The 24,043-nt window shown below is 40.4% G+C and overlaps 1 protein-coding gene and 1 non-coding gene across 2 annotated transcripts in view; both read left to right on the forward strand.

The window, feature by feature from the left end:
* Positions 1–4,872: 4,872 nt before the first annotated feature.
* Positions 4,873–24,043, forward strand: part of LOC125106834 (uncharacterized) — a 111,896-nt gene continuing 92,725 nt past the window's right edge. Inside the window, exons 1-3 of the mRNA XM_047741460.1 lie at positions 4,873–4,896; positions 5,025–5,816; positions 6,272–6,382. Coding sequence (XP_047597416.1) covers positions 4,873–4,896; positions 5,025–5,750 — 750 coding nt within the window. The 3' untranslated portion in view covers positions 5,751–5,816; positions 6,272–6,382. The remainder of the gene's footprint in view (positions 4,897–5,024; positions 5,817–6,271; positions 6,383–24,043) is intronic.
* TRNAN-GUU (transfer RNA asparagine (anticodon GUU)) lies at positions 4,965–5,038 on the forward strand. Its single transcript has one exon. It is a non-coding gene; the product is annotated as a tRNA-Asn (tRNA).

The raw sequence follows: 24,043 nt of genomic DNA on the forward strand, positions 1-24,043 counted from the left end.
GCTGGTGCTTTATTCATGTTATCACATATTTGAAAAATATCCTTTTTATGGGATCATACTTTAAATTTATAAGAGGATTTGCTATTTACAGTATTCTAGGATGAATCATTTTGTGATACTGCAAAACCTTTTTTTTGGAATATGGATTTATTTGAGCTTGTTTTATATATATGCATACACACATAGATAGATAGATAGACAGACAGATAGATGGATGGATGCTATGTTTTGGCTATTTTTCACTGAGTAGATGGTTCATTGAGTACCAGCTCTTTCCAAGGTACAGTCATTCTAATGATTTAGTTGACTTTAGTTCAAGGTTTCCTATCCATTTTCTGGAAAGAAGCTGCAAGGAGGAAGCTCCTCCTGGGGCATTGGTCTGCACCCTACCCCCTATTCCTGAAACTGTATTAGAACTGTGGAAATGGGGGGCAGTGACATCACCCTTATATCTTCCACTCTCCCTTTACTGGGAACATCTGGAGCCCCCTACGACTGTGACAGTGACTGGTGTTTCTCTACAATAAATCATTTTGACCTTAATGGCCGGAGGTATAGATCCTCTGGTTTCATCTAAGTTGTACCTTCTGATTGCATTAATATAAGATTTTTTTTTCTTTCATTTCTTTTAAGCAGAATTATAGATCTTTGGAAAATGTAAGCAGTCTATCTGTTTTAACATTTTAAAAGTGAAGGAAATATATTCCCGTGTTATTTTACAATAGCTCTGGGAATTAGGTGGTGCAAAGATGGTAAATGTTCCACAGGAGTAAGCAGAGGAACCCATTACCCCGAACCAGGCAGTTTCGACGCTCTTCCTTCTCCATCTGGCTACCTCGCCAAATTCATCCTACACTGCTTTTTTCCTCCCTTTCTGAGTTCCTCAGCTGAGTGACCTTCCCTCCCACCTGAGGCAGATCCCAGCGGAGGAACTGGGTATCCCTGTGGCATCTATTTAATTACCTTTACTTTTTTGAAGGAAATGAAAAGAGGATATCTGTCCTGCTAAGCAGGGAGCTGGATTCGGGGCTGGATCCCAGGACCGTGGGATCATGACCAGAGCCAAAGAAGAAAGAAGCTTGATGTTGGAGCCACCCAGGTGCCCCTTAATGTTAATTTTAAATAGGTGAATTCAGACTGATAGGACTGCCTACGGAAGAAAAGGCTGTGGCTTTTTTAACAGTGCTGCAGTCAAGAAATGGACTATGGGGTAGAACCTATTGAAGTTACTGAGATAACTGCAGGGTTATCTCCCTGGAGAAGTTCCCTGAGTATACAGAAGAAAGCAGAAATCCATGTTCTCCCCCAAACCCCACCATTTCTAGCTGGATCCAAGATTCTTTTGGTCTGAATACAGTTGAAATCATCAATGCTGTTAGTGACTACTCCCACTAATGAGAAAAGCAATGATTAAAATTTTAGATCTGTATTATTTGGCAAAGTCATAAAAATGATTTCCATATACAAAAGAGTGGTTCATGAAGAATAAACTATATTTTTAATAATTTTCCTCTAAACCACTAGGTAGAATATCAATATATTATTTCTGCCTCTTTCTACCTTTTTTCTTAAATCACGTCTGTTAAGTTGAAAATAAAATGGCGATAATTATCTGAATAATTTCACAGAACTTTCCAACTAAGTGACACAATTTAAAAGATGATGAGGACAAGGCACAATGTATTTTTTTAAAGATTTTATTTATTTATTTGACAGAGATCACAAGTAAGTAGAGAGGCAGGCAGAGACAGAGGGAAGCAGGCTCTCTGCTGAGCACAGAGCACAACACAGGCCTCTATCCCAGGACCCTGGGATCATGACCTGAGCCAAAGAAAGAGGCTTTAACCCACTGAACCACCCAGGCACCCAAGACAAAATATTCTAATACACCTTTCTTAATGTTCTTGGCTTATGAGTAGACCCAACTCAACACTCAACTATGGAAGCAGTTATTCTCTGTGAATAGTGTTTTGGACCCAATAGTGTTTTGGACACTGCTATTGGCCTGCTAAACTGTTAACTGACGCTTAGTCAACAGTTTTGAATGGGAATGAGACTTTTTGTGAGTAAGAAATATAGTTTAAGCTTGGCACAGGATGGAAGGGTTCAACTCTACTATAAATCAGTTTTAAAATGTGATTTTGGGGTGCCTGGACAGCTCAGTCAAGTGTGGGACCTTGATATTGGCTCAGATCTGATCTCAGAGTTTGCCCCCCATTGGGCTTCCTGCTCAGCGCTGAGTCTGCTTCAGATTCTCTCTCCCTCTTCCTCTGTCTCTCCCTCTCTGCTCATGCTCTTTCTCTCTCTAAAATAAATAAAATCTTTAAAAAGTGTGATTTCAGTGGCTCTGAAAATTGGTCTCATAGTTCTCTTGTTCTTAGTGACATTTGGATTAGCATTCTCTTTTGTTTCCTGGTGACATAGTCTTCCTTTTATGGCGAAAATTTCTCTAATTCACTGGATTTAAAAAAAAAATTCTAACTGGGTTTTTCATTTTTAGCCACTCAGTCACCATCTTTCTGAAAAACAGTCATTCAAAAGAATTAAGGTCATGTACAAGTGTGTTAATGGGAATCTTATGAGTTGCTTCTCCTGTTGGTATGAAGCTAGAGGCACATTATCTGAAAGCACGGGATTCATGGTACCTGGAAGGTCTATAAATCAGTGTGGTCCATCTTGCCTTGTCTGTTAAGACAGGTGGATCCCATTTGCACAGATGTTCTTTCTCTCTCTTTTCCTCTCTAAGAAGGAAATAAAATATATAGGCCCATTAATCTGCACAGGTCAACCTCTTTCATAGGGCACATTCTTGGAAAAGGTAAAGTTGCAGTTCAAATGTGTATGATATACAAAAAGGGGCAAAAGGCTCAGTCCTTTTCACTTTCAGCAATTATAAAGACCTAAGTATTAGTGGAGTTATAAGAATTGTTTATCTTAGGTTACCCTGAAATTTAGGAAAAGATGATATACATTTCTAAAATTAATCCAGTAGGCTTAATTTAGGTCTAAAAACTGGATATATATATAAGGCCCAAGATTAAATAATCACAAAGATTTAGATGACAGCACATACTCTTATTTTTGTAAGAGAACATTTTACATAAAATATATGTTTGATATACATCATTGGAGTAAAACATTGAGATTCCATTTTGTATATTTAATATTTACATGTTCTTTTGAAGTATTTACAAATGAAGACACACACACAAAAAGGCAATGCTAATGAACTGCGAAAATAGCCATTGATTTTATTAAAAAATATTAACAACTACAGAATCAGGCTTGGAGACTGAATTTTAAAACAAACGTGGTATTCACACTGACACATAGCATGAGAATTAATATTCCTTTTTGAATTAGTTTTTCTCATCAACCATTTCTCATCATCTCTCTTTTTAGAAATTAAAATGACTGTATGATGACTGAAGTGAGGGAGAGAAAGGAGCTAAAGATATTTACAGGAACAGAACTGTTTCTAGTATTATTTTAGGCAGGAGAGGAAATATTGAGTGAAAGGGTGAGGTACCTTCTGGCAGTCTGCTCTAACTGAATAGACACAGGAACAATAACAGGGGAGAGGACACTCATCTTCCTATACATAGAACAAAAAAACAGTGCGAGGCAGCTTTAGCTCACGTTAACAGGTGCATAAAATACAAATTAAGTTTATCATCATATGTGAAGGTAGCATCATAAATGAAATAAGACTCATTATATGTTCTTTATAAGTGCTTCCTGGATTTTTTTTTTCCAAATTCAGAATTTTCAAGTACATTTCTAAAAGTTTGTTGAAAGAGGAGTGGTGTGTGAATTCGCAGCTGTTTAATATCCCAGCGCTTTCAAGGAATTCTGCTAATTGGTTGCAAAGCCAATTTAAATTGTCTTATCAAACCACAGGAACTCAGAATGTTGTTTGGTCTGAAGCGTGTCGCATACAACTTCCATAAATCACAAACCGAATTCTTTCTCGAGGGATTCTGGACAGAGCAATGCGGTAACTGTTAAAAATTTAAATATAGAGTTGCCAAGTGGAAACTAGCAGTTAGTTGAGGAGAAAAGAGGAAAAAAAAGAGTGTTTAGAGCTTTGAAGAGTACTTTGAAAGTCATCTGGAAATACACAAAGGGGAATATTTTCATACAGAGTATATATAGAGATGTAGCAAGTTTGCGAATAGGGTTTCTGTGCTAGGGATTTTCAGGAGTTAGTCATAAATCAAGCTTTTTTCTTCTTTAACTTCTCTTTCCTCAAACTGGGTTATAAATACCCTGCGAAACGTGCGCTTCAAGGGGCATGGCTCAAACGTGTGCGCGAATAGGCTACATCTAGGGAGAATGAAGGACGATCAAGCAATGAACCAAACGCACGGGAATAATGAGTGTTACTGTAGCTTTTTCCTAGTGCTCTTTTCCAATAACAAAATGTTAGTGACAGACCATTGTACTGTAGGTTAGCACATGGCAAACAAATAAGGACTGCATAAAGCATGTATGTATTTAATACATACCTGAAGATAAAAATAAAGAAGGCAAATAAACACAATTCAGATGACCTTGTGAACGCTACACTAGTAAATCATGAAGATTAGCGAGCAAAACTCTGGACAAAGAGCTTGAAACAAAAGGAAAGTTTCTCAACTCACAAGATTAAAATGTTTATTTCCCTATAAAAGGAAACATCAGAAATTGTCATCTTCCTGAAACAGAACGTTCCAAACGGGAGTTGGAAAGGACGACAGTATTGTAACACACGCTGCGAACTGAACTTCTACTCGATCTTACTGTGTCTTATAATTTTCCAATATGCTTTTAGGGTGGAAAATAAAATCAAGAGGGCTAGATATTTTGAATGAAAAGTCTGATTTTAATAATATGAATCAGGAAACAGTGAAAAAAGTAACATTAACGCACTGCCTTTATTATTCTCTGTAAAGACTATAGCTGGAGAAGCAAACGACATCGGAGTCTCTGTGGCGCAATCGGTTAGCGCGTTCGGCTGTTAACCGAAAGGTTGGTGGTTCGAGCCCACCCAGGGACGGTTCTCACTTTTACCCGTTTGTCGCCGGAACTTTTGCACAATTCTGGAGTTCAGACCTACGGACTGCGCGGAGTTGTCAACTCCAGGGGTTGAGCGCAAAGAAACCGCAGATCTCGCTTCGCCGCCCACCCTGTGGGTGGCTCTTCAGCTTCCGGGAGCGCTGGAGGCCCCTCCCCCAAGCGTCCCGGGCTCCCGACCGGCAGGTGGGCCTTTCCCGACCACCCCCCTGACTCGGGGGGTGGGCGAGAGGGTCCAGCGCTTTAAAGCCCCCGCATCCTTTCACTTCCAGTTTTTCAGTTCCCAAACTCAGGCTGCTGAGTGCCCCAAGGGTTTCTCGTCCTCCTCGCTCGTTCCTGAAGCCCAGGCCGCACAGGTCCTTTCCGCGCCTCGCCGGGCTCTCGCGGCCACCGCGAGGCCGGGCGGGCCCCTCAGCCGCGCGCACGCGCGCCGCCGCGCTCGGGGCTCGAACCCGCCGCCGACTCTCGCCGCAGCCCGGAGGCCTCCGCGGCAGGACGGTGGCCACCGCTGCTCGCGTTCCGCGTCAGGACCCCTGAAATGTCAGAGGCAGCCTGCATGTATGTATTTCAAGAGTGCCGAGTTCAAGCTGTCCACTGATTTAAAACTCTTCACGTTTTTTCACACTAATGTTGAATCGTGCAGCGTTTGTCTCTTCCCCGTCGGCGTAAACATACACTCCCGTGGAGTGACTTGAACACTGACGCTGTGGTATTGGTGGATGCAGAAATATTTGTTATAAAACCTTTGTGTGGACCCTATCGTAAGAGCATTTCTGTGTTATATGTTATATGTTCTTATACTGACGTGCTAGAATTTTATAGAGAATGGAACAGACCTGCAGCCTTTCCCACCTATTCAGAAAGGAAGCAGACCCGTGTGTGTGTGTGTGTGTGTGTGTGTGTTTAAACAACTGCGTGATTGTGTGAAACTTAAAAAAAAAAAAAAGGATTATGACAGATTAAAAGTGAAACTGCTAACGTAAATTTTGATTCGATAAGCATATACCATTTATTCCACAAAATGCAAAACTCTCTCAAAATAGTTACCTCGTCCTTCATTTCCTAAATACAGGCTGCCTTTGAGAAGTAATCATAGCTTCTTCATAATTATTGTCTTGGGTCTAGATTACAGAAATTTGAAAGACGGTTCTGGAGGAAAAGTGATGTTTTATTCCTGCAAATGAGTAGTTATGCTCTTCTTTGTATTTTCCTCCAGGTGTACATGCTAATAGAGGCTAGCATTTATCGTTTCGTCCTGGCTCTGCGATTAGTCCCTGCGCCGAGTGCTTTCGCGGAGGAATGTGTGCGAACCTCACAACTCTTCCAGGTAGGTCCTGTTGTTGCCGCGGTGCAGATGAGGCGCCGGAAGCAGGGGGCCCTGGAGTAACTGGCCTGAATTTGCAGCGAGTCGCCAGCACGGTACAGATTGGACCCAGGCAGTCAGGCTCCAGAGCCCAAGCCCCTCGCTGCTGTAACACCTCCTCTAACCTAGAGCTACTTGATTAATTAGTTAATTTAAATCCAAAGGTGATATTTTTAATTAGTTTTTATGAAGTTTCATTCATGTTTTGCTCCAAATCTCATTAAAAAAAAAAAAAAAACCCTCGCCGAACATTCATAGACTACTAAAGGGCATTGTTAAATTACACATTCATTGGGCTGCTTAATTTTATTGAAATGAAAACTGTGTAGGAACATGAAATCTTAATGTGAAAAGTATCTTTGGGAAACAATTTGATAGCATTTATGTGGAGGAGACAAGATTAGAAATAAAGACAGGCTGGAATAGCCCAGGCAAAATATGAAAGAGGGATAGAAAGAAGAATAGATTCAAGCATTGGGGGGTAATCTAGAGTCTAAGGGTTCTTAGACCCCAGGCTGATGTTTGGCACTTGGGATAACCATCAGGACCTTGATTTCAGGACACCTTTGTGAGATAGTACCAAGTTTAGCTCTGGACAGGTGCCTAGGTGGCAGTTTTAAATTTGATCCTAAATTTTTAAGTATGTTCTTTCTCTCCCTAGTTCGGGGATTAATAGGATTTAGAGGCCAGCAAATAAAGAGGGAGGATTAAATGAGAATGGAGGTGGGGCAAGGAGTGCAAAACTGCCCTCTAATGTAAGTAGCTGATTTTATTATGTGGGCAAGTGCTTAGCACATTTCCCTGTACTCACTGTTGCTTACAGATAAAACAGGTGGGAAGCATTTTAGAAAAATTGCTTAAAAATTTATGGACGAGTTGCCTTTGTAAAATTTTAATGTGTATTGGTTAAAGACATGGCAATAAATAGCATTTCTGGGGAGCATTACTTTGTTCTCAGTTTCTTGCTTGGTTCTGTAATACCAACCAAGCCCAGAAATGTGTCAAGATCATTTAGATCCTTTATGGAAGACTGAAGACCATTTAAAAGGCTATGTAAGGCATTTGAGTATGTAAATATTTTTCTAATCTTGTTAGTAAACAGTTGTATATTTAAACTTCATTTATAAAATTGTAGGAAAGCTCACTAAAGTAATGCAATAAAAGGTGAAACAAGTACTGTGGTTTATAAACTATTAGAGGAGGTAATATTCTTATCACTTCTAATAATCAATAATTTAAAATATTTTTTACGTTGCAACATTTCTTAGGATAATAGCGGTTAGGAGGTTAGGAGGAAGCCACATGGCTACCGAGTCTCTATTTTTGTTTTAACACCTGTGTCTGATGTCATACGATACAAGGTTTGGGGGAAAAACTTTTAAACTGCTAAAGAAACACAAATGCCTTGTTTCTGCATACATAATACATCGTAACCAGTAATGCTAATGTGAACTTTAATTTCATTTCTCTGAATTTTAGTGGCCATGAGGCCCAAGATGTTCAGTTTATAGCTACAACTGGCAGAGTGGGAATGCATGGTGGTAGAATAAACTGTGATACATTTAACGAGAAATAGTTTAAGAAGTTGAAACCTTTTAAATAATTAAGAATGTTAATTTTAGGGGGCGCCTGGGTGGCTCAGTGGGTTACAGCCTCTGCCTTCAGCTCAGGTCATGATCTCAGGGTCCATCAGGCTCTCTGCTCCGTGGGGAGTCTGCTTCCTCCTCTCTCTCTGCCTCCTCTCTGCCTACTTGTGATTCTATCTGTCAAAAAAAAAGAATGTTAATTTTATCACAGCTCAGCATTTCATTTGTGGTACTTCAAGTGAGCCCCTTTGGTAGTAGTATCAGTCATTCTGTTTTTACATACTGAAAATAAATATTGAACTCATAGGAAGGCTGTGGGAATATATTTGTAAAATAGTGGTAAACACCTTAGTTTTAAGTTGTTTTCATAGCTTAAATTTTAAGAAAAGTCATTAAAAATTCAACTGTTTAGACTCATATCTTCAAGAAAACTCTTAAAGTATTTTATTTTAAAGGAGGCTCCACATCCAGTATAGGGCTTGAACTCACAACCCTGAGATCAAGATCTGCATGCTCTACTGACCAAGCCAGCCAGACATCCCTATTTTTTTTTTTTAAGATTTTATTTATTTATTTGACAGAGAGATCACAAGCAGGCAGAGAGACAGGCAGAGAGAGAGGAGGAAGCAGGCTCCCCGCTGAGCAGAGAGCCCGATGTGGGGCTCGATCCCAGGACCCTGAGATCATGACCCGAGCTGAAGGCAGAGGCTTTAAGCCACTGAGCCACCCAGGCGCCCCAGACATCCCTATTTTAAAGGAAACTCTTTGTAACTGACATCTTGACCAATAAATAATTATCAACATCCCAGAAAAACTCCCCCTTTTGTACTTCCCCCCAGCCATCAAAATATAACTTTTAAATTGTAACCATAGGGATTATGAGGTTACAGTGTGAATTTTAAGTTGTCATAGATCAGGAGTCAAAAACAAATTTACTACCAAACCCTAATCAGATGAGTATTACACCTGAAGATCAGGAGAAGTAATAAAAATTGGAAATCAGTTTTCCATGACTACTCACTTTTGATCCAATCCTCTACAATAAACTTGGTAAGAATAAATTTGTACTATTAAAGCAGAAAATCTAGGAAATTTACTATTTATTTGAAGTCTTGAATTTTGTCGTAAACAAACTGCTCTGACTCCCACTTGTTTAAAAACATGAACATGGGGCACGTGGCTGGCTTGTAGGTGGAACATGTGATTCTTGATCTTGGGATTGTAAATTTGAGCCCCAAGTTGGGGCTTACTTAAAAATAAAATTACTTAAAAATAAAACCTTTAAAAACATGAAATAAAACAACCTCGTGGAAATTACTATAGCATTTAAATTAATAAAATTTTATTTCTGAAAATAAATTTTAAACTTAAAATCAAGATGAGATTTGAGGTTAAAAGGTGTAGTAAGAGAAGATGACTCAGTAGTTTTCCACATAATATATTCTAAAATCTTAAGAATTTTAATCCAGAGTCCTCTGTTGGAGGAAAACAAATAGTCATCCTGATATTTCTTGGGTTTTTTTGTTTTGTTTTGTTTTTTAAAAGATTTTATTTATTTAATTGACAGCAGCGAGAGAGGGAACACAAGCAGGGGGAGTGGGAGAGGGAGAAGCAGGCTGCCCACTGAGTGGGGTTCCTGATGATGCAGGCTCCATCTCAGGACCCTGGGATCATGACCTGAGCCAAAGGCGGACACTTAATGACTGAATCACTCAGGTGCCCCCATCCTGTTATTTTGAAAGTGTAACTAACTATAAAAGAAAATCTAATCTGTATGAAAAAAAGTTTGAAGTTGTGGAAAGTCTCATTTTTGATAACACTAAGGAAAAGCATCCTAGGAAAGGTCAACATATAAGAACCCAGAGCAAAGTTTTACTTTCTTTCTTTAAAGGAAATTCTTCATTGTTATCAAAGGAGTGTATGCCTAAGGTTATATAACAAATAACTGTAAATAATTGTAAAACCTGTAAAATTTAACTACATTATATTTATACATTATATTTATATATTTTCTGTAAAATTTAACTACATTATATTTATACATTATATTTATATATTTATACATTATATTTATATATTTATACATTATTTTTAATAGAAATCATAAATAAGATAAATATGCAACCTAATGAAATATATAGTATGAATAAATTATGGTATGTTATTTAGACATTAAGATACAATGTAGCCATTTACATAATATTTTTCAGGAAATATGCCTTTGGGGGCGCCTGGGTTGCTCAGTCTGTTGGCATCTGCCTTTGGCTCAGGTCATGATCCTAGGGTCCTGGGATCGAGCAGCAACCAGCTCCCTGCTCAGAGAGAACTCTGCCTTCTCCCCCGTCCTCTGGCTGCCACTTCCCCTGCTTGTACTCTCTCTCTCTCTCAAATAAATAAATAAAATCTTTAAAAAAATTCATACTACATATACAAATTCTATATTCTATGTTTTCTAAATAAATAAAAAATAAAATTCATACTATATATACAAACAAATTCTGTATTCTATTCTATTTTTTCTAAAAAATTCTATATTCATACTATATATACAAAACAATTCTATACTATATATACAAAAAAATTCATACCATACATACAAAAGAAATATGCCTTTGGACAATACATATAAAAAAACTAGAAACAAAACTATCCAAAAACATGATCTCAGTTTTATAATGAGACTGAATAATTACTTACATAGGTGATCTATAAATATTTCTGGATGGTGAATGAAATACACCAAAACAAGATTCTCAGTAATGTTTTTCTTTTTATATACTATACTTTCCAAATTATCTATAATAAACATGTATGATTTTTATTTTTTTTTTTTAAGATTTTATTTATTCATTTGACAAAGAGAGACACAGCAAGAGGAGAACCAAGCAGGGGAGTGGGAGAGGGAGAAGCAGGCTCCCGCTAAGCAGAAAGCCTGTGCAGGACTCAGTGGGGGTCTCCAATACAGGGCTCAATCCCAGGACCTGGGATCATGACCTGAGCTGAAGGCTCAATGGGAGGGCTCAATGCAGGGCCTCAATCCCAGGACCCTGGGATCATGACCTGAGCTGGAAGGCAGGATTCAGTGGGAGGGCTCAAAGCAGGGCTCAATCCCAGGACCTGGAATCATGACTGTGCTGAAGGCAGATGCTTAATGACTGAGCCACCCAGGCACCCTAATTTTATTTGTTAACTGACATTTTATACATAAAAATAATACCCGGGGGCACCTGTGTGACTCGTCAGTTAAACATCCAACTCTTGATTTTAGCTCAGTTCATGACCCCAGGGTCCTGGGATCAAGCTCCACAGTGGACTCTGCACTGAGTGTGGAGCCTGCTTAAGATTCTCTCTCCCTCGGGGCATCTGGGTGGCTCAGTGGGTTAAGCAACTGCCTTCATTCAGGTCATGATCCCAGGACCCTGGGATCAAGCCCCATGTTGAGCGCCAAGTCGGTCCTCCCTGCTTGGCCTGGGAGTTTGGTTCTCACCCCTCCCCTACTCATGCTCTCTCTGCTCTCTCTCTCACTCTCTTTCTTTCAAAAGGATAAATAAAATCTTAAAAAAAAAAAAAAGATCCTCTCTCCCTACCCCCTCTCTAAAAAAAAAAATTAAAAAATAAAGATAATACCATGAATTCACACTATATATATGCAAGTTTGAATTCTATTTTTCTTTCTTAAAATTAACACTGAGGGAGAATGGGAAGCTTACATATAAACCTTTTTATATATGATCAAATGATTTTCAACAACAGTGCACAGACCATTCAAGTAGAAGGCATAGTCTTTTGAACAGATGGTATGGGGGAAAACTGGATTTCCACATTCAAAGGAATAAAGTTGGGTCCTACTTTACATCATATACAAAAATCATATATAAAATCAAATACCTAAATAAGATGGAAAATTATAAAACTCCTAGAGAAAACATAGGGGAAATCTTCATGACATTGGATTTGGCCATGATTTCTTTGACATGATACCAAAAGCACAGGCAACAAATTAAAAGTAGATAAATTGAACTGCCTCGGAATTAAAAGCTTCTGTGCAAATGAACAACACTATCAACTGAGTGAAAAGGCAGCCCATGGAATGGGACAAAATATTTACAAATAGTATATCTGATAAAAGGTTACACTATCTAGAATATGGAAAGAACTTCTGTAACTCACAATAAAAAAACAACCCAATTAAAAAGTAGACAAAGCACTCAAGACATTTCTCTAAAGAAGATATACAAATGGCCAGTAAGTACATGAAAAGAAGCTGAACATCACTAATCACTCAGGGAAATGCAAATCAAATCCACAGTGAGATAGCACCTCACCTGCATTAGGATAACTACCATTAAAAACAATAGAATAATAACAACGAGCAGAAAATAACAAGGGTTGGCCAGGTCATGGAGAAATTGGAACCCATGTGCACGGTTGGTGGGAATGGAAGATAGTGCAGCCACTATGGAAAACAGTATGGTGGTTCCTCAAAAAAATTAAAAATAGAATTACCATAAGGTCCAGCAATTTTGCTTCTGGTACATAACCAAAAGGATTGAAGACAGGATGTCAAAGAGGCATTTGTACACCTATGTTTGTAGGAGAATTAGTCACAGTAGCTAAAATGTGGAAGCAGTCCAAGTGTCCATTGCCAGATGAATGGCTAAGCAAAATGTGTTATATACAGACAATGGTATATTATTTTGCCTTGAAGAAGGAAATTCTGACATCACAACAACACAGGTAAACCTTGAAGACTTTCTGCCACAAAATCTACCACAAAAATACAAATACTGTATGATGCCACTTATATGACATACCTAGAGTAGTCAAATTCCAAAACAGAAAGTAATGTGGATGGTGGTTGCCAGAGGCTGGGGGAAGGGGAGAATGTGGAGCCATGGTTTAATAGGTGTAGAGTGTTTTGCAAGATGAAAAGAGTTCTGGAAGCTGGTTGCACAGCAATGTGAATGTCCGTAATATGACTGTACACTTAAAATGATAAGATGGCAAGTTTCACGTTCTGTATATTTTTACTGCAATTAAAAAATTTTTAAAATTATTTTGAGGGGTTTTGTTCCCCTCCTATTTAAGATCTATTATAAATTATATAAGACATTGGAGTATTGATGCAAGGATAGCTAACTAAGCCAATGGTAACAATTGAGAACCCAGAACCATGCTTAAGGACATTTAGTTTTTGAGAAGGTGGGCTCCAAAGGAAAGGGGAGGATGATTCCACACTCAAGTGTGTGTTGTGCAGGGTTTCTGGGTGGCTCAGTGTTAAACGTTTGCCTCAGGCTCAGGTCATGATCCCAGGGTCTTGGATCGAGTCCTGCATTGGGCTTCTCGCTCAGTGGGGAGTCTGCTTCTCCCTCTGCCTGCTGCTCCCCCTGCTCATTCTCTCTCTCTCTCAAATAAATAAAATATTAAAAAAAAAAGAGGGATAAATTACTTGTTCAACACTCATCCAACAATGATGAGGCAGGAACAGGAAAATCAGAATAGCCCAAAGCGGGAAACAAGAGACATACACCGATTCATAGAGTAACTTTGCAGTCCAGCGGGGCATATACAGTCCTTCACTGTAGACCAGTCCTGATCTGTGAGAATAGTTCCCAAACCTCTTGCCTCCACCCTGAGTCATTCTTCCCTTTCCATAATGAATGGAAAGCTGGACAGTTTTCTGAGTCTGCTTACTACCTATGAAAGCTTGAAGGCCAGAGACCACTTTTCATGATGAACTGTCTCTATCCCTTTCCATCCAAATGGATTCAGTTCCTTTAAAAACACTGTACATTTTGTGTGGATCAACTCATAACTCATTTGGTGAAAGCCACACTTGCCTTCTTTCTGGAACAGGACTGTGAAATAGCTCTGGAACAAGTTCCTTATGATTCTTAGAAGCCCTGTTGTCTGGCTGCGAGGCACGCCCTCAGGATTTCTTAGAAGGCTTTTTGTTCAGCTGAAAGGCTCATGACACATCACCTGAAATCTTCCTGGGGTTTCACCCAAGTGTCTTCTAGTTCCACCCTTGATCTGAATGGTACACTCGGGCACGTTTCACTCCCCGTGTCCTGGATTTGATCTTGTTTCTCCTGAGTCCATTTACCTTGAGACACCTGCTTCATCTGAGAGACAGCCCCTGCTTTCAAATCCATTAAATCCTGGTTCCCTCTCAATTCGGCTTGAAAACTATACTTCCTTTTTTTGCTTATGTCCTTGTCACGTATTTTTTTTCACAGGCAGCTAAAACAAAACAAAGCAAAGCAAAGCAAAAACGTTGGAGCTTTTAGCAGTTCTCTGCCTATAAATATCCTCAGCCAGACCTGTGAGGTCCTCAGGTACCTTTTCTATTTCCTGCCTTACTGCAGGTGACAGTTTCACCACTGTGTTGTGTGTGTGTGTGTGTTGTGTGTGTTTACATCACATACTGTTAATCATCACTACATGAGTCCCTTTCCTTCAGTCTCCAGTAGCCATCTAGTCACTGTCTTTCAAGCCTTTACTAATGGTCTCTTTAAGGAGCTCTGTCTTCTGTTGACCCCTGGGTCCCAAAGTTAACACCATATGTTTTTGCTTTTTTTTGTAAGGTAGACACCTTATTTGCAGATACCAAGCTCTGTTTCAGGGATCTGTGGTTGCGTAATAAGCCACGATAAAATTCAGTGGCTTAAAACAACAACTGTTTTATCTCTTGATTCCATGAGCCAACTGGGGCTCAGCTAGTCAATGCCTTTCCTGGCACTACTTGGGGTCTGTCATGTGTTTACAGCCAGATTGGGGCTGGGACTAGATTTCTGGCACTTTAGGCTCCTCGATGGGGCCCCTTTCTCCACATGGGCCTGTCTCTCCAGTAGGGTAGCTCAGAGAGGAAGGGAGTGAAAGAGGCTAAGCATTCCTAATGTCTGGGCACAGAAGTCTGAAAATGTTCTCTGCATTCTCCTGGTCAGAACAGTTATGGGTTGTGCCCAGATCACAGAAAGGGGGTGCAGGCCCTTCCTGTTGATGAGCATAGAGACATGTACACTGAGAATTGCAGAATTATTTGGGGTCTTCTTTGAGGACCTGGTACCACATCAGTCTTCTGATCTATTACCTTTGTAGCCTCAGACTAAGCAGCCAAGCCACTCACCATTACCATGAGTCTGTATATATTCTTACCCTGGGCTATGTCCGTCTCCATATAGAGGTACCCTCCAAATGAAACTCTGTCCGTTGAAAGGCTTGGTCCTCGTTGCTGCCTTTCAGGGTTACTCCTGAGTGGGCCACAGAATAGTTGCTGTACATTTTTGACTTGGCTCCACATACTGAACTGACCCATTGTGACTACAGACAGACTTTTTCCTCCTTTGTCATTTGGTCAGAAGAGACTACCTCCCACCCTGACCCCCGACCCCCAATATGGCCACAGACGTTGACTGTGGGAGATGCAACACTGGTGGGTGAAATGGGGGTTTAGGTCACCTGCCCATGTGGTTTGCTTATCTCCTTTCACCCTGACCCCAGATGTATCACTTCCTTTTACAGTGGATTATTGCTGGACTTGATCAACCTTGTAACATTGTGGGTCTGATAGAATCCAGCTCAGGATGGGCAGTTCCAGTCTCATGATCACTGGATGACCTATGGTCAGGCATTCCGTTACTAGGGTCCAAGAGGTTGTTCAAAGGTGGTTTTGTTTTGTTTTGTTTTTTTCATTTTTAGATTTTATTTATGTATTTGAGAGGGGGGAGGGGCTGAGGAGGAGGGAGAGGGACAAGCAGAGCCTGTGCTGAACATGGAGCCCAACCCAGGGCTCAATGCCCAAACCCGAGATCATGACCTGATCCAAAACCAAGAGTTGGATGCTTAACTGATTGAGCTACCCCGGCACCCCCAAAGGTGGTTTTTAAATGATATAAAACGATTTGCTACAGATAGCATGGCCTTGGTCCAGAACTGTGGGGTCTGTATCGTGATTCTCATTTTTTGGAACTGCCATTAACTCCACAAGGCATCTTTTCCTATCAAACAAAGACATATCTGATACCACAGGTATGTTGAGTTGAGTGGTCCAAATGGCAAGACAGCTTGCATTGCAGCCCAGATTTCCTGCAGTGCCCTTTCCTGCTCTAGACCCTACTCAGAACTAGCAGACTTTCATGTCACCCAATAAATGGGTGAGACAGTGTTCTTGAGTGTGGCCCCTGAGAGCTCTAGCAAGCATTTTGCTGTTTTCTTAGTGGCGGGAATTGTGAGATCCAACACTTTGACAATTACTTTTGGAAGGGTTGCTTTAGACGATGGGATTCCTTATAACTTTGCTGCTGTGCTGGCCCTGACTCTCTGTGGGATTCATTTCCTACTTTCTGGATCACATGTGTATTACCAATGCCTCCCAGGTGCTTTTCCTTTTTTCTTATCTGGGCTCCCTGACACAATGTCATCGGTAGAGCAGACCACCATGATCTTCTGCATATCTGGACGGTGCGGATCCCCTCAGGTCATATTATGATCAGGGGTGAGAGAATTAACCTACCCCTGGAGCTAGACTGAAGACACATTCTTGTGTCTGTCCCACATGAACACAAACTGCTTCTGACCTTCCTTCCTGGTGAGATGACCACATGCCATACACTTGAAGTCATGGTACCACTGGGGCCACTACTTAATAGGTCACCTCCAGGAATCATGTGGTTTTGGGAAAGGTCAGGTCAGTGAGTTAGATGGTGATACGGTAAGGACCTCCACAGCATCTTTGGATGTTCAAGGGGGGCAGTAATCTCGGCCATTCTCCTTGTGACATGATTTTTGTTTGTTTGTTTACCAGCTAGGCTGGGGGTAGGAGGGGGCACTATCAGAGCTTCTGTGTGGCCTTCCCCAGAGGGTAGTTCATGCTCCAGAGGCCAAGGAACCAATGTGGGGCTTTGTGCCAACTACCAAGTATATCCATTCCAATTATACATTTATGCATTCAGCACTGCTGTGTGGTTCATGAAACCAAGATGCCCTGTGAAGGTGCCCACTCTAATGGGAGTGGAGGGCAGTGGGGATGGCATGGGGAGCATGACGACAGTTTGGATTGTTGGGTATCAATGTTAATTCCGACTCTGTGTCCTTGAACTCTAGGGATTCCTCTTTCCCCAGTGTGCCATGATAAATGACCTGTATGTCCCTGTGGGGGCAGAAGGGTTGGGAGAATCTTTATCATATATACTGAACATGAGTGACAGGATTCTTCCTCCTGGGGCCCAGTCCGTCCTTCAGTCAAGTCAGTGGGTTTTCAGGCCGAGTAATGACTCAGATCCAGAAACCAGGCAGAGTACAGCAGTTTTTTTTATTGGATGGCTACCCTCAGGCTCCTGAAGAGCCATCCTTGACTCCTTTTGATTGCATGGTTTGACTAGTATGCTTACTGGCTGCTCATCCATCTTGTCCCTAAGGTTGCTGTGCTATTAAGCATCTCCTTATCTCAGTGGGTCAGACCCCTATGCCTTCAGTCTAACCCTGCCAGTCATTACAGTAATTGCCCCCCATCTTGCCCTCCATTACCTCAGGACTCTATCACCCGAATGCTATCAGGGAAACCAGTTCTGTAAGTGCATTTCCCAGTGTCAGCCCAAGAAGTCATACAGAAGATGACAATGCTGACTTTCATCATGACACTGGTGCCCCTCATCCCAGTGCCTTCCCTGTTTAATTAACCAGAGTATTCCTCCCAGGCTCTGCCACAGAGTTGTTGGTGGGTAAGTTCTCTGGCTGGAAACAGCATAACCATTCTAGACCACTTTTCTGAACACTGAAACATTTTTTTCTCCTGGTTGCTCTCACACTCTCTGGAATTCACCTCCTCAACGACTGCAGCTGGGTTTCCTACCAGCTTCAGAGAGACAGTGTTAGTTAGATCCTCTCCAGGGTGCTTGGCAGGTTGTAGGTCATAGGATTGTCAATACTGATCAGCTTTCCTCATCCAGCTTTCCTTTCTACCACTTTGATTCAACACCCTCAAGATCTGCCCCAATTACACACTCTGGGCTTCTGCTGGTACATGGTAGCTTGGTCCTATGGTCCTTTTGGGGCATAATCTCTTCTCTCCCTCAGCAGAATGGATCATGCTATGCCTTAACCCTACTTATTTGTTGATGTCTAGGAGGGGAGGTGGGATATCTAAGGGAATGCCCGTTGGTCTTGCAAGGTAGAGGACTCTGATTGTCTTCAAGCATGGAAGGAAGCTGGCCTTTATGGGAGGTAGTGGGCCACTTCTTCATACCCAGAGGCTGAGGAAAATTTAGGAAGTCAAGATGTCCCCCATCTCATGCCTTAGGACCAGCTCTGTCCCAACAGGTCCTAACTTTGGCTGGTAGATTGGCCTAGCTTGAGAATTCAACCTCTTCTTAAGCTCTGCTATTCTTATAATGAGTCCTGGGCTTGACCCTCACCCTTTTCTGGTCTCTGCTCATAGGAGATGAGAGTTTATTTATATGGTTGCAAGAGGCTGTCTGACTTTCATGCTCACACTTAATTGGTGATTAGTTAACTTCCACCTTCATTGTCCATCTCTAGTTCATCCATAGTCCTCAGCAACAGCCAGGTTCATAATCCTTGTAATTACTACTTTCTCTGTCTCTCAAATTCCTGAGATACTGCACTTGCCAGTGCATTCCCTCTCACCAGCATCTTACCCCTCCATTCACATGGTGACCAGTTTAATAATTAATTGCACCACTACCTCAGGCCAGAGGTAGCATCCTCTGTCTGCCACCATTGAGGGTCTTCGTTGCCACCTGGCTGGTGGGTGATCCAGCTCCGAAATATCATTGTTAAAGCCTGCTTCCGAGGCCTACTTCCAGCTCTAGCTGCTGCAGCTCGGGTGACCTGGGGAACCAGCATTCTGAGATTTGCATGTAGAAATTGTACTGAGGAACGCTCTCAGGAATAGCTCCCTTGAGGAAACAAGAGAGATAGTTTGGGCAAAGACGAGAAGTTGAACTGTAGTGCAGTGACAAAAGCAGCCTCTGCTGATTCTACGGGGAACTCTGAGGCTGAGTAGCCTTTCAGAGATTGTACCAAATCAAGGCATGGGGGGATTGGGCCTCTCTCTCCTTGCCTTGACCCAGCCATTGGATATGGGCTGCCTTTGATGGAGGGGCATAAACTTAATGCGAGGCAGCTTCCTTCAGCTAAGGGTAATTCCAGAGGATGAATTTCAACTGTGAGCCAGCAGCAGCCAGTACTCCCAGCAATGGTCTTGAACCAAAGGAGGTCTGGTGGAGTGGGGCACAACATCCACTGCACAAGTCTAGGGACTTTTGTTTTTTATTTATTTTCCCTTTTATATTTGTTATTTATTAATTCTTCCGGTTTTCCTGAAGTCATTGCTGTTTTTGTTTTCTTTTCTTTCTTTCTTCTTTTTTAGTTTCATGGTTGTTTCTTTTTTAAACTTCCAGTATAATTAATGAACAGTGTTATATTAATTTGGGTATATGATACAGTGGTTCAACACTTCCATACATCTCCCAGTGCTCATCATGCTAAGTGTACTCTTCCTTTTTTTTTTTAAGATTTATTTATTTATTTGACAGGACAGAGATCTCAAGTAGGCAGAAAGGCAGGCAGGCAGAGAGAGAGAGAGGAAGCAGGCTCCCCACTGAGCAGAGAGCCGACTCGGGGCTCGATTCCCAGGACCCTGGAACCATGACCTGAGCCGAAGGCAGAGGCTTAACCCACTGAGCCACCCAGGCTCCCCGATAAGTGTACTCTTAATCCCTTCCCCTACTTCACCCCCCATCCCTCCACCCATCTCCTCTCTGGTAACTACCAGTTTATTCTTTGTATGAGTCTGGTTTTTTGTCTCTCTTTTTCTTTTGTTTTGTTTCTTAAATCCCACCTATGAGTTGAAATCATATGATATTTGTCTTTCTCTGACTGACTTATTTCATTAGCATAATACCCTCTAGTCCATCCATATTGTTGCAAATGACAAGATTTCATTCTTTTGTGGCTGAGTAATATTCCATAATAGATACACCACATCTCCTTTATCCATTCATTTATCAGTGCACACTTAGGCTGCTTACATAATTTGGCTAATGTAAAAAATTCTGCAATAAACAAAGGAGGACATATATCTTTTTTGAATTAGTGTTTTTGTATTCTTTGGGTAAATTCCCAGTAGTGCAATTACTGGATCATAGGGTAGTTCTATTTTTAATCTTTTGAGGATCCTCTATACCTGTTTTCCACAGTGGCTGCACCAGTTTGCATTCCCACCAATAACGAAAGAGGGTTCCTTTTTCTGCACATCTTCACAACACTTGTTTCTTGCTATCTGACAGATGTTGGGTGATATTTCATTGTGGCTTTGATTTGCATTTCCCTGATGATAAGTGATGTTGAGCATCTTTTTCATATGTCTGTTGGCTATCTGTATATCTTCTTTGGAAAGATGACTACTCTGCCCTATTTTATTTTTTAAAAATTTTTATTAACATATAATGTATTATTAGCCCTAGGGGTATGGGTCTATGAATGCCAGGTTTACACACTTCACAGCACTCACCATAGCACCATACCTTCCCCAGTGTCCATAACCCCACCACCCTCTCCCTACCCCCCTCCCCCTTGCCCCCCTCAGTTTGTTTTGTGAGATTAAGTCTCTTATGGTTTGTCTCCCTCCCGATCCTATCTTGTTTCATTATTCTTTTCCTACCCCAAAACCCCCATGTTGTCTCTCAACTTCCTCAAATCAGGGAGATCATATGATAATTCGTCTTTCTCTGATTGACTTATTTAGCTAAGCATAATACCCTCTAGTTCCATCCACGTCGTCGCAAATGACTCTACCCTATTTTAAATCAGATTATTTGTTTTATCAATGTCGAGTTGTATAACTTCTTTTAGTATTTGGATATTCACCCCTTATTGGATATTTATTTGCAAATGTCTTCTCCCATCAGGAGGTCGTCTTTTTGTTTTGTTATGGTTCCTTTGCTGCGCAAAAGCCTTTTTTGTTTTGATATAGCTCCAATAGTTTATTTTTGCTTTTGTTTCCTTTCCCTCAGGAGACATCTAGAAAGTGTTGGTACAACTGATGTCAGAGAAATTATTGCCTATGCTCTCTTATAGGATTTTTACAGTCCCAGGTCTCCCATTTAGGTTCTAATCCATTTTGAGTTTTATTTTTGTGTATGGTGTAAGAATGGTCCCAATTTCATTCTTCTACATGTAGTTGTCCAGTTTTTCCCAACACCTTTTGTTGAAGAGACTATCTTTTTTCCTATTGCATATTATTGCCTATTTTGTCATAGAGTTATTGAGCATATAGTTGTGGGTTTATCTTTGGGCTCTCTATTCTGTTCCAATGATCTATTACTTTTTTGCCAGTACCCATCCCGTTTTGATTACTACAGCTTTGTAGTATATCTTGAAATCTGAAATTGTGATACCCCCATATTTGTTCTTCTATTTCAAGATTGCCTTGGTATTCAGGGTCTTTGTGGGTTCATACATGTTTTAGTTTATTTGTTCTAGTTCTGTGAAAAATTACATGCTTGGTAATATTATATATATATATATAATATATAGATAGATATCAATATAAAAGATATATAGGATATATCTTTTAAATACTGAAATCATTAGATCTAAATTTACCAGAGGAAGAGTTCTCCTTTTCTTTATTTTATAGATAATCTAATTATTACTTGCTTTTTGACCTTAAACATTTTTTAAACTTTATTAATTTATGGTTGCATCACTATAGTCTAAGAATATGGCCAATATAATGTCTACTTTTTAAAAGTTTATTTAAGTTGTTTTTTGTTTCCAATTAAGTTTTGCTTCTATTTTTTCCACATATGACAGAGAAGATATAAAATAATTGCATGTAATTGAATCTGACATTGTATATTTGTATGTAATGAAATATAGATATGCAGTACATATAGACAAAGAAAGTCAGAGTGTATTCTTTTTCTTCTCTGATGTTATCAAAGTTTTGATGAACAAGAAATGAATATAACAACAGGGTGAAATGGTTCTTTTAGTCTCTTTTGAGTCCTCAATGTCATAGTGGAAAAGTAATCAGGGTAATAAATGTCTGTGTTTTTTTCTTTCTTTCTTTCTTTCTTTCTTTCTTTTTTTTTTTTTTTTGTCTGAAATGTTGGTTGTTTAGCAATAAATTAAAAAAATTATTTCTAACCTAGGGGTACGTGGGAGCTCAGTCAATTAAGTGTCTGCCTTTGGCTGATGGTCATGGTTCATCTGGGATTGAACCCCACTGGGCTCCCTGCTCAGCGGGGAGTCTGCTTCTCCTCCCTGACCCTCCCCCCTCACACTCTCACTCTCTCTGTCTCTCGCAAACAAATAAATAAATCTTTAAAAATTATTTCTAAGTAAGTATTTAAAAACTAAGCAACAGAGTTATTTTTGTAATAAGCATGAGCGTTTCTAGGGCAACATTGGATTCTGATTGGCTGAGTCCAGGTAAAATGAAGCATCACACAAGTTTTGATTCTTAGATTTGAAGCTCTTGTGTGTTCACTTGGTTTTTGGCCTCAATATAATAAATAGTGTTGAGGAGAATCATACAGCATTTTTTTTTTTTTAAAGATTTTATTTATTTATTTGACAGAGAGAAGTCACAAGTAGCCAGAGAGGCAGGCAGAGAGAGGAGGAAGCAGGCTTCCCGCTGAGCAGAAAGCCCGACGCGGGGCTCGATCCCAGGACCCCGGGATCATGACCTGAGCCGAAGGCAGAGGCTTTAACCCACTGAGCCACCCAGGCGCCCCATCATACAGCATTTTGATTATATTGATTTTTGTCAGAAAGAAGATAGAGTGGATGGAGGACAAGAATACTTTGTAGAATGTGATGATTCCTGATTGAACTTTCAGTGTTTTAAAACTCAAATTAAGGGACGCCTGGGTGGCTCAGTTGGTTAAGCAGCTGCCTTCAGCTCAGGTCATGATCCCAGCGTCCTGGGATCGATCCTTGCTCGTCGGGGAACCCGCTTTCTCCCTCTGCCTCTGCATGCCATTCTGTCTGCCTGTGCTCGCTCTCTCTCCCTCGCTCTCTCTGACAAATAAATAAATAAAATCTTTAAAAAAAAAACTCAATTAAATTACTGAAGGTTTGTACTCTGTTTAATTATATTCTTATAATTGATAAATTGCAGCTTTTCATTAAAATCCTGTCCTTCCTCGGCCTTCTTTTTATTATCTCTAATTTACTTTTTTTGAAGTTTTGTGGGCCAGGTTACCAATGATGAAAACAATGCGAATATTATATCCTCTGTTCCAAAGAAATCTCCTAAGTTTCTGAAATCAAGTAACAAATAAATTAGCTATTATATATAGACTGTTGCTACTAGATTTTTTTTTTTAAGAATAAGAGTATTTCATTTCATTGTGAGTGGCTTTCCTTAAAGAGGTTGCCATATTTGAATCTATTTGTAATAATTTAAAATAGGTTATATATGTATCTTTTCTTTAGAAAACATATTTAACAAATCTAGATTGGAAGTAGTTTGGGGGATTAAATGTTTACTGCAAATATAGTAGTACTTTGTAGTACAAAGTTAGGACTGAAGTAAGAATATATCATATTTCATAAAATGGATGGAGATGTCCATTATCACCAATTTATTGTGTTTTTTTCTAAAAGATTTTATTTATTTATTTGACAAGTAGAGAGTGAGTGCACAAGTAGGGGGAGCAGGAGAAGCAGGCTCCCCACTGAGTAGGGAGCCTGATGCAAGAATCCATCCCAGGACCCCGAGATCATGACCTGAGCCAAAGGCAGATGCTTAAAAAACTGAGCCACCCAGGCACCCCTAATTTATTGTTGTGTGCTTTTTTTAAGATTTTATTTATTTACTTTAGAGAGTGAGACTGAGATAGAGAGAGAGAGAGAGAGAGCACAAGCAGTGGGGAGGGGGTAGAGCTCCGGACAGGGAGGACCAGATTCTCTGCTGAGCAGGGAGCCCAATGCAGGGCTCCATCCCGGGACTCAGGGATCATGACCTGAGTCAAAGGCAGACGCTTAACTGACTGAGTCACCAAGG

This window comes from Lutra lutra, chromosome 8 (assembly GCF_902655055.1).
Source record: "Lutra lutra chromosome 8, mLutLut1.2, whole genome shotgun sequence".
NCBI classification, from domain to species: Eukaryota; Metazoa; Chordata; class Mammalia; order Carnivora; family Mustelidae; genus Lutra; species Lutra lutra.